Genomic DNA, 11,552 nt, shown 5'->3' on the forward strand with positions numbered 1-11,552 from the left:
AAAAAAGGACCCACACCACTTGCAAAACATGGCCAAGGCTTGGAAAAAAAGGCCCAAAGAGCCAGAGGTTGGCCAGGTCCAATCACAGCCACCACCCCTAAGTGCTTATTCCCCAAGAAACCTGATTAGAATTTGGCTTGACTTCAGAGATCGTACTAATCTGCCAACCTGAGCATTCTGGTCTACTTGATATCTGTTGCCTTTCACTACAAATTAATAGGCATTTTGTTGAATATGAGTCCATCCGAGAGAGAGGTCAATTCTCAAATGACAGATTCACTTTCGGTATCTCCAAGGCTATGGGCCAAACTGTGATAAGGAAATATTACCTAGAGGACTTCTGGTAACCAGATAGGGGGCTTATCTTGGAGGCACTCCAGCCTCACTTTAAGCCTTCCCATTGAAATAATGCAAGCACTTTTTTCTTTTACCAAAAAATTAAGCTGTGATTGCAAACAAGGAGTACAGTTCATTAATATTTTTATTTTGAGTTGTAATCCATTATTACTTCAAAAAGATCCACTTCAGAAAACACCCAATGGATGTTGACTTACCACTAAAAAGCAAGTCATCAATGTTTGATTTATAATACAGAATACACAATAAATTATATTTACATGCAATTACTAGACTATCACACACAAGGTAAAAAAATACAGTATTTTTATGTACATTTTTTAAGATTTACATTTTCATATACAGTTTAAAAAATTCTCTGTACAAAATTTCATGTGTACAGAGTTTATAAGTCCTCTATTCTTATGGCTGTACCATCACACAGATATGCTTAAAACTGTAACACTACACACACTTCATTTTTTGTTTTTTTAACTTCATATTCAATCTTGGCACCCATACACTAATACCATTATTTTTGAAATGTGAATTACAAAGGAAGTAAAATGTAATCATGCAGACTTTTTTAAATATATGAAAATGAGATAAAATGTGCTACTAGATCAACATTTATCAATTCCATAGTTACCTAGTTCTGTTCAACTTCCTGCATTACTTTCATACAGGTGCATGCAAAACTAGCAGATTATGGATTGTTTTAATAACATTAAAATAATACTACTCTGACATTAGGAATGCAATTACCTAACCACCACATCCTGTTGACTATTTCTGCTTTGGCAGAAACCTCAACTAACACATTACATACTAAAATTCACAGAAATGGCAACATTATAATTCCCAAGTTTATAGAGTCTGCATCAGACAGTGATTATTTAAAGGAAAAAAAAGTGTTTGACATTTAAGAGTATATTATCTGTTCTGAGAATGGGGGGGGGGGGGTTAAGATAAACCATTAAAGGATTATCTATTTTCCCTGCCAAGCAAGCACTGGCCCACTCCCAAGATGTTTAAATAAAGACACCTGAATGCTTTATAAAAAGTTTAGGACTAGCTATACTATTCATGTTTTAAAATTCTTGAAAAGTAATAAATTGAAGGTATCAACACCTTCCCTCCTCCCCAAGTAGCTAAAGATCAAGGAGAAAAATAAAGTGCCAATGTCTAAAGTATTGTTAATTGTTCAAGAGGCACTAACCCATTTGATGGCTTAGGATTAAATATGAAAATAGGCCAGATCTGATCTGAATAATAAATAGAAGGTAGGTATATTCCAGTCTACACAACTCATGCCTAGGTGGGGGCTGGACCAGAAAACTACCTACTCCCCCATTTATTGCTTTAAAACCTGTACACACTTTAAATTCTGACACAGAACAATTAGATTTCTAAGATGGGAAGCACAGCGTCTGTGCGACTTTGAGGTTGAAAAAGAAAGTGCACTCTTGATCACTGGAAGGAGAGCTACTGAGACTCTCTTCTCCACAACTCATATCTTCACAAGAGTCCTCACTAAAGAGAATAAAAAGAGACAAAGAAAAGGGTTCCATTATTTTAAATATACTTAAATGTTTTACAGACAAAACAAAACTGCTAAACGAGTATCTCTAGTATCAGGATTTTTATATTCAAAATTTAAGCTTTACGGCGAGAAAATTTAACTTGTAAGGACTTCCTAAAGTGAAGTCTACTGTAATCACCTTAGAAAATACAGATTTTCTTAAGAGGTTTAAACAAATTACTATGTGCCAAACTATTATTCTTATATCAATTTATAACTATCATCAACTAACTGTACAATTCTAAGTATTTTAAATCCAATAAATGCAGGCTAAGGACAACATATCTCCTATCACAGGGTTTTAATGTCTTTCATGCACCAATAATTGTATTATTAACACTTTCAAATATCAAACCAAAAAAACCAATAAGCTATGAAATGGAACTTCTGGTCCTTTATCACTATAGTACAAAACAATCTAATTTAATACAATTAAATAATTCATTTTACAAATAAAAATCAACTCTGAAAAAGACAATGGCACTGTCAAACCGTAAAAATACCTACATAATTCTGCTACATTTGTGGTGGTGGTTCCCTTTTTTGTTTCCAGGCATTTAACCCACAGCCTCTTCCCACATACCATATTAGGAATTCATACTAACACTGAAAAGCCCAGAATGCTGTTTCACTTTTTTAAAATAACTAAACTGTATTTCAAAGAACAAAGGAGATGGGAAACAGCCAGTTTTTTAATAGGGAGGAACCTCAGACAGAGGAAAGACAAAAATACTGTATAATCTCACTAAAAATGAAAAAACAAAACAAAACAAAAAAAACAGAACTCAGAGATTCACAGATGCAGGGAACAGACTGGTAGTTGTCAGAAAGGAGGGAGGGAGTTGGTGAAAATGGTCAAAAGATACAAATTTCCAGTTATAAATGTTGGGGATATAATGTACAGCATGGTATTTTGGCTTTTTTTTTAAATAAGAAAACAGGGTCCCTGGCTTATGTGGCTCAATTGGTTAGGCATTGTCCCATGCACTGAAAGGTTGGTTTGATTCCTGGTCAGGGCACATGCCCGGGCTGTGGGCTCGATCCCCACTAGGGAGCGTGCAGGAGGCGGCCAATGGATGTTCTGCTCTCAAATTGATGTTTCTCTCTTTTCACTTCCTCTCTAAAAGTTAATAAACTATTTTTTTAAAAAAAAGGAAAAGGGGTGGGAGGCACACTTCTAAATTATTACCTGTTTTAATAATTAACTACTTTTGGCTAATATCCTCACCTGAAGAAATGTTGTTACAGTAGGAACTTCCTCTGCTGCCTTATAATATTCCCAGGTCCCATTTTCAGTATACTTAGTCCGGGAAATCTGCTTACCTTTCACTTTCGTCAAAACAACCCCCCTCTGGTATTGTTGGCAGCTCAGGGACACTATAGTAGCTGTTGTGGAGGTTCTGGGCCGTGCGCCTTGAAACAATCCAAACCAATTTCTTAAGATCTGGTTTGCAACATTCAGGAGAAGAATATTCAGCTAGGCATTTAGAAACTAACTCCCTCCAGTAAATGAATTCAGTGTCATTAACCTGAAAAAAACATTTTAATCAAAAGGTTAAAATAGTGGTTCCCAAACCTTGCTGCACCTTGGCATCACCCTGTACTCAAAAAAATACTGGTGCCTGGCTCCCACCCATTATTCTTCTTTAATCGATATGGGGCATGCCAGGGAATCAAAGATTTTTTTAAAGCTCCTCAGGTATTACTAGTGTGCAGTCAAAATTTGGTAACCACTAGTTCAGGAGAGGAGCATCAGAGGTATAGATAATTTACATAGGATTCAATACATAGAAAGTTTTGCCTATTAAGAAAACACACTGACCTAAAAACACTGGTCTATTAATAAGTCAATTATCAAGTATATTCTTTAATAATTCTAATAAGTCAATTATCAAGTATATTCTTTAATAATTCCAATGCATAGGAATTTAATAATTTAGGTTTCTGTAACAAAGCACTGTTTGATTGCTAAAAATATGCATTTACACTAAGATACCAGATATATGCTAATGGAGAAGTGAGTGGTATGACAGAAGAGGAATTTCCCCAAAAGGGTGTAGTTCCTCCACCACCAGGGAGTGTCCCAGTTTATTTCAAGGAGTCAATTTTCGATGAAGATATTTCCAGATAGCATCATTAAAGGTTTACATTGAAACTGATGAATTCATGACTAAAACACAACTAGAAGTTATCTGTTAAAGACAAAACACTTTTAGCACAAACAGAAGACAATTTATATCACCTTGGCCTCCATTTCCACCTAATCCAGCTACATCTTAACCCCACTTGCATTCTGCTTCTACCATTCCTTCTCATTCTACTAACATCACCTCCTAGGTATCCAATGACCTCCTTCAATTCCCATTATACTGGGCCTCTCAGCAAAATTCAATACTCTTGCCCTAGCAAGTCTGGCTCAGTGGTTAGACCATCAGCCCTCAGACTGAAGGGTCCCGGGTTCAATTCCAGCCCAGGGCACATACCTCAGTTGCAGGCTAAATCCCCAGGCATGTGCAGGAGGCAACCAATCAATGTGTCTCTCTCACACTAATGTTTCTCTCTCTCTCTCTCCCCTTTCCACACTCTCTGGTGAGGATTAAAAAATTCAATAGTCTTGACTACCTTCTTCTTGAAAACCTCAACTTGATAGTGCTCTTACCTGTCTAGTGTACCTTCCCCTTCACTTGGCTCCTAAAGGTGAAACTGCCAATACTGAAGACCCAGAATTTTAACCAACCTCTAAGTAAAAGATTCCAAGTTTCTTATGGCTTCAACGATTATTTCCTCATGAGAAATTTCAAATCTTGATCTCCAACTATGATTTATCTTGAGTTTTTATTCTAATCTGCTAAATATCTGCTAGACATCTACCACTTGGAAGGTAAAAACCATACTTCTTTGATCACAAATTAACTTCTCTTAAATTTCCCTCAATGGTACCAACATTCTCTCCATTATCAGGTCCAAATCTTGATCATTTGTGGCTCCTTGCCTCATTTCCAAGCTTGGCTTCCAAAACCACTATTTGAGTTAGATATTCTCACACCTGCTTGTGACTATCACCTAGACATTCTATCAACAAGCCTACACTAAAATAATTCCCAAACCCTTCCAGTCCACCAGCTTCCTGGTCATAAGCCTTTGCTGCCCAAACTTACACTGTCCAAGATTCTTTTGGTCCACAGCCTCCCAGTCTTAGTGCCTCTCATGATCTCCCTTACTCCTCTGCTAACAAAACCCCAAAGTACTCCCTAAGTTCAGAATTATCTGGCACTCACAGAATCACAAATGACAGAACACACCTTTACATGTTAAGTTCCATATATCTTCAACTAGACTACTACTTTAAGAAAAATTACTGTGCCTTTAGTTGTTTTACACCTCTTTATGACTGCCAGAAACTTACTGGGCTGGCCTAAGGGGTTTACAAAGAAAAACATATCTGATGTTGTTTTGGTAATGTTGCTAATGGGATGATTCAGCCCTAAAGATATAATGGAATGCCATTAGTATATTTAGTAAGTCTACTTCCTAGTATGTATTTTAGAACAGACCACTGTATTACCAATTTGCAATAATACTACAGAAGAGACATCTGAATGGAGAAAGAAACTACGCTAACGACTGGGTTTCCTTCCAGCTTAATACTGTCTGGGTCAAAGCTGCATTTTGAGAACTTCAACATTTGAGATATTTTTTTTAAATGAGTGTAAAAGATAAGAGCCCCATAAAGAATTACTTAATGTCTAAGTCACCACAGGAAATAAAATGAAATTTAGGAAGAAAACTTGCTTTAAAGAGTAAGAACTGGCCCAGCCGGGCGTGGCTCAGCGGTTGAGCATCGACCTAGGATCCAGGAGATCACGGTTGCGGGCTCGATCCCCAGTCGGGGGCATACAGGAGGCAGACTATCAATGACTCTCTCACCATTGATGTTTCTCTCTCTCTCTCCCTCTCCCTTCCTTTCTCTGAAACCAATAAAGATATATTTAAAAAAAAAAAAAAAGAGTAAGAACTGAAAATATTTACCTTGGAATGTTTTTTAATAAGCAGAAGAATTTCTAATAATTCAATGGATTTCAAAGTTTCTACTTCCAAATTGAGAAGGCACAAAGCTAATACAGATGGCTACAAGAAAAAAAAAGTGTTAAGGAAAATAAGGGTGTTTTTTTAAAAATTAAAAATAGAAACTGAATCGTATGTAAACAAGAAAGTGGCTTACTTTTGCTTTTGAAAAGGTAAGTCGGCAGTTGCAAGCTTTCAGCTGAGCTTCTAGTTTATCAAGGCTCAGTATTTCTTTCCTATACAATGAAAAAGAAAAACAAAATATATATTTACTAAACTTTCAAAGATTTAAACCATTTTAAGGACCTGCCATTAAAAGTGCAAGTTGAAAGTTTGGAGGAGGTAAAAATATAACTCTCATTGGCATTCTAATTCTTTACTGTTAACTACAGCAATGCTGAAATACAAAATTTTTATTCTTAATCCCACTGACCTTTCTGAAGTATGACAAAGTACAATAGTATGGTATAAGTGCAAAAAGTTTAAGGCAGTAGTAGCTTCCAATTCATAGTGCAATTTTTCTGAAATTATTTTTTCCATCCGTTTTATGTCAGAGGCAGTACATTTGCATTGACTAATCCGGATTACATCATGAGTGGATGGAATATTGCATTCTTCTTCAACAATTCTAGCAGCCAGCAAAAAACAACAGACTCCAATGCAAGACAAATGTTTAGGTTTCACCTGGAAAACAAAACAGAAAAGGCTGCTAGTAACAAATGTTACTTGATTTAGCAAAGCAGTCACCTAAAAGTACATGGTTGTTTGTGTTAAGACACAACACAAACAAGCTGCTTCCCTGTACTAATCCTTACCCACAATTATATTTAATCATTTTCACAATTTAAAATGTCTTAACCTTTCTTTGAAAAAAAGGAATTTGAGCATTTAAGTTAATTTAAATGCAGATTTTAAAAATTTAAATACAAGTTCAAAGGCCAGGTTTCTAACACTGAGTATACTTTGTATTTCAAACTCATGAAATTCATGACAGTATAATCTCCCCCAAAATAACATAAAGCTTTCAACTCCTAGGAAACAGACTACTTCTCTGGATATAAAAATAATATATCTACTTACCTTTTAATCATCTTATCTATTTATCTCTAAGAATCATCCCATACTTCAATGCAACTTTGCCCAAGAGAAATATTGCATCAGTTGTGCAGAGGGAAGCTTATGTAAAAGCTGCCATGGGCAGATGGCTGCCCTATTCTTTTCAGTGCCCTGAAAACTGACCCAGCAGCTGACAGAAGAATCACCACATTTTTCTAACAGTTGCTGGTAATTGTTAATAAGACTGTGGCTCCCTGCTTTGAAAATACTTATAGGAACGGCAGCTGGTCACCTTTAACAGACTGCTATACTTCCACTTATGTTTCAGTATTAAAAACATCTAGGCTCCAACAAAAACATGATGGGAAATGAAAACCTTAGATTAAGGACTGTATACATATATAGAGAATACCTAAAATACAGTAGTCTTCATTTTGTTACATCTTCAAAGGGAAGGTATGTGAAAGGTAGAGCAAAACCTAACTTAAAATACAATACACTTAATTTTGTAATCTCTTAATCTCACACTAAAGGTAATAGTTCCAATTATTAAAAGTGTTTATGTATAGTGACATAATTACATTCATTTGCCAAATATTTATCAAACCCTTCTATGCTAGCCATTGTACTAGGCACTGGATATAGAAAAATGAAGATGTATTTATAAAAAAATGATTAAATACCTTCATAAGAGCCAAGAATCTGTCCAAAATATTGACAGCCAGGGCAAAAGTTTCAGTGCAAGATCCAAAAAAGTTGGTTAAACTCCTTAAGTCTTCTACTTTGGCATTTCTCAATCTTGGACACAAAGTGTTATCATTCTGCAACAAAAACCAAGAGGCAAAGTTTATGATTTTCTTAGAATTAAATGGATAATACACACAGATTCAAATAAAGTAATTTTTTTCCCATAACCTTTGAGAATATGGGGGAAAGAGAAATATTATTTGACTAAAGCACTACACTTTTTCAGATACAAAAAGGTGTAAATATCATTGTTTTTAAATGTACATCATAAAAGAGCTTCGACAATTCAATATAAAAGTGAACTGTTGCCACACTTCCAGAGAGTTATAGAAATATAATTCAATTCCCTGTAATGGACATAGAGGATTACTTGCTTGTTTTATGAAGGTTTTTTTGTTTGTCTGTTTATTAATCACTTAAGAACCTACAATAAGTAAGTATTTCATAAGCAAAGGGTATTTCCACAAATGAACTGCTCAACTCCCATGGAGTCTCCCACCCAGAAGCTGCAGGCTGGAGTGCCACATTGGAAGAGACGCTTCTCTAGAGGTAGCATCACTCTCATTCTAGCTAAGAAACAAAAGCTTGGCCCAGTATAAGATTTATCTTAGTACTCCAAGAAGCCTAATTTCGGTTTTAAGAAACTTGTCAGCCTTTAGTCTTGATTCAACTAAAAAAAAAAGAAAAAAGAAAAAGAAAGAAAAGGATACCCTCTACACGCCCTACCAGCTGCTTGAGCAAGTTATCTTCTCCGGGGACTTACCTCCGAGGTAGCCTCGATCAAGCTCAGCCCTTTTTCTCGAGGTTGGGATCTCTGCTCCTGCTCTAGGTAGAGGTTCAGCAATCCGAAGAGCTGGACCCCCTCACGACCTGCCAAGTACTCTGCCCCCAAATCCTTCATCTGCAGCAAGGACACCACACAGTTAGTGTATCCTTGGGGAGGCGGGAATAGGGGGCAAGGGGACAGGGCAGAAAATACCTCCAGCGAGGGGCGCCCTAGCACACCCAGCGACGAGCCGAGGGGCTCAGTCACGTCCCAGCGCGATCCTCCGACTCCTCCGGGGGTGTGGCACGGGGAGGGGCCCTGGCCACGTCCGCCCGGGTCCGGCGGGCCCGCCCCGGCCTCTCCGCGGTTCACTAGCGGGAGCAAGTCCCGGGCGGCGGCGTGCGGAGGGCCCGCCCCCTCGGAGCCGCGAGGACGGGGGCCTCTGCCCGGTGGGAAGCACCGGGGGCAGCCGCTGCAGCGCGTTCCGGGGGGGCCAGCTTTGCACAACCCCGGGGCAGGCGGAGAAGTCCGGCGACCGAACAAAGACCCGGAGGGAGGAGACTCCGGAGCCCCGCCCCCGGGAGCCGCACCACGGCCCCGCTCCCGGAGCCCAGCCCCGGGCCTTCCCCCTGCGCCCCGGGCTCCGACTCCGGATGTACCCGAGCGGCGAGGACCCAGGGCGGAGAGAGCGGGGGTCGGCGAGACGCCGAGCGGGCGACCGAAGCCCAGCCCGCCGAGTCCCGACAACGCCGTCCAACCGCAGATGCCCCGGTTCCGCAACTGTGGGAGCCCGGGGCTGTCCATTTAAGAAGCACCACCCCCAACGAATCCCGGTGACAAAACGGGGGGAGGGGGCACCAAAGCACTGTCTGGAGGCTCCCCGACTCTCCATCCATGCCACTAACATCTCTCCCAATTCGGCGCCCACTCCCCCGAAGCTGGCGCTGAGGCTGAGGGGTGGGCACTCTGAGGCACCCTGCCCCCGCCCCCAGTTCCGACCACGAACAAAGAAGCCCGGGGAGGGCCACTCACCGTGCCGGAGACGCGCCCACCGGGCCGTGGCGTCGCGGTCCCGAGGGGACTGGGTGCGGCGGGGGCGTCCGGGCCTGTCTCCGAGGACCCGCCGCTTCAGCGGTGCCCCCCGACCGGCATCCGGCCCCTGCCCCCCGTCACGGCCGCGACGGCCTCACAGCCCCAGCTTCATCCCGCGCCCCGCGCGCCCACCCTCCCGGGCGCCGCGCAGGACCCTCGAGCCCTGCCCCCCACGGGCGATGCCGCCGCGGCCCGCGCCGAACCCCAACCAAAGCCCTTGGATTTGTTTTGAGCTTCCGACACCCCCAAGGGGCGGGGCACGTGACTCCCCGCGGAGGGATTCCTCGTCGCTTACCAGGCTCTGAAAAAGAGTCCCGCCTCTCCGCCGCCGTCCCCAGCCGGGCTGCGGGCCTCGCAGGCTCGCCTTCGCTTAAACCAGCCGCCCCTCCCTCCCGGCTCCTGGGCGGAGGGTGGCATCTGGGCGTCAGCTTTTCCCCGCGATCGACCGGTGGGGGGGAACGGGCGAGGTAAGGCTGAGGCGCGGAAGGAGACCGTTTCAGTTCGCTTTGCACCTTTTAAAGGTCCCTGATTTGTTTTGTTTTCTCTGTTTTGAAAAATCCGCCCAAAGTAGCCTGCTCTCTGATTGGGTCCTGGCAGAAGGTTGCGGCCCCGGCTCACTCGCGAATCTAGATTGGCTAACTGATTAGCCTCTGAGCCCTCTGATTGGCTCTCGCCGTACTCCGCGATTCTTTCTTCCTCGGGGCCTTAGCAACCTGGCGTGTGAATGCGCATGCCTGGCGCAGGAGGGGCCGCTCTGAAGGGGTCGCGGGCCGGGGCCCGGGCCTGCTCCCCCGCCCGCCCCGCGCGTCCGCGGGGAGTGCCGCGCTCCGCTCCCAGCCCGGCAGCTGGCCGGCCCGGGGGCTCGCTCTCTTTCTTACTTTGCAGTTCGCGTCCATTTTGCGATAACCAATCAAGTTATAAAATTTTCAGGATGCTTACTGAAATATTTACGAGCAAAATGCTATCACTTTGGTATTTGCTTTAAAGTTTTTCCGACCAAAAGGGAAAAAATGGAGAAGATAGATTAAACAAAATTGCAAAAAGCTGAGTTGTTAAAGGTGGGTAGTAGGTACAAGAAGGTTTCTACTTCTGTGTACTTTGAAGTTTTTTCGCAATAAAAAACAAATGTTCAGTAAAGGGACTTTTTAAAAAAATTACCGGTGTACATTGACGAGGGCACATAAACGTCTAAAAATTATAATAGTGTACTCCCAGAGGTGGTAATTGTGCTGCTGTTTTGATGAAGACTCCGAGAGGTTCTTGGTCACCCATCAATTATCACCTATTGTGCATTATGGTTAACCTTATTAAAAGGTGACACCTCTCCTGGGGCGAGGCAGAAAGGGGACCTTAGGCTGGAGACATTTTCACACGGAGTATCTTTGGGGGATGTAAGAGTTTCCCCTTCAACATCTATAGTAAACGTTCTTTACTTTCTCCCTCTTCAGTTCCCCACCTCCACCAGCCAAACATCAGTAGATAGATAGCACATTCTGAGTCCTAAATAATCAGAAAGCCCCTGGGAACAGATTTCTCTTTTCTGCTCTTCTGTATGTTTTCTGTGAATTGTTTTATTACTTGTAAAATATGAGAAGTCGCATAACATATTTTTAGCCACAGCTTTCCCTTCTTTCCAGAGCAGCAAAGGAATTTTAGAAATAAATCCCTTTGCACATTAGCTGGGACTGGACAGGCATCTGGAGCTCAGAGCAACTGGGGGAAGGGGGAGCTCATCCTCCTACTAATCTAAGAAATCCTCCTACTTCAGAGAGGTGTGGCCTTGCTCAGGGTTTTGGAAAATAAAATTACATTCGACTACTTGTGATTTACAGTTTGCATAATTTTGTTCAGTGCTTGTTTGATCTTTTAAACATTACAACTCTTATTTGACATAAACATCTTGCTGGA

The 11,552-nt window shown here is 41.8% G+C and overlaps 1 protein-coding gene across 1 annotated transcript; it reads right to left on the reverse strand.

Moving 5' to 3' along the window:
• Positions 1-1,419: 1,419 nt before the first annotated feature.
• Positions 1,420-9,657, reverse strand: CCNG2 (cyclin G2). Its single transcript, XM_016207519.2, has 8 exons — positions 9,585-9,657; positions 8,550-8,687; positions 7,723-7,860; positions 6,417-6,667; positions 6,141-6,219; positions 5,948-6,046; positions 3,242-3,447; positions 1,420-1,869 (listed from the first exon to the last, which is right to left on the reverse strand). Exons 2-8 carry the CDS (start codon positions 8,685-8,687, stop codon positions 1,746-1,748), a joined length of 1,035 nt encoding a protein of 344 aa, XP_016063005.1. The 5' UTR covers positions 9,585-9,657; the 3' UTR covers positions 1,420-1,745.
• Between the last annotated feature and the right edge of the window lie 1,895 nt (positions 9,658-11,552).

This window comes from Miniopterus natalensis, chromosome 1, assembly GCF_054644295.1.
Source record: "Miniopterus natalensis isolate mMinNat1 chromosome 1, mMinNat1.hap1, whole genome shotgun sequence".
Lineage (NCBI taxonomy): Eukaryota > Metazoa > Chordata > Mammalia > Chiroptera > Miniopteridae > Miniopterus > Miniopterus natalensis.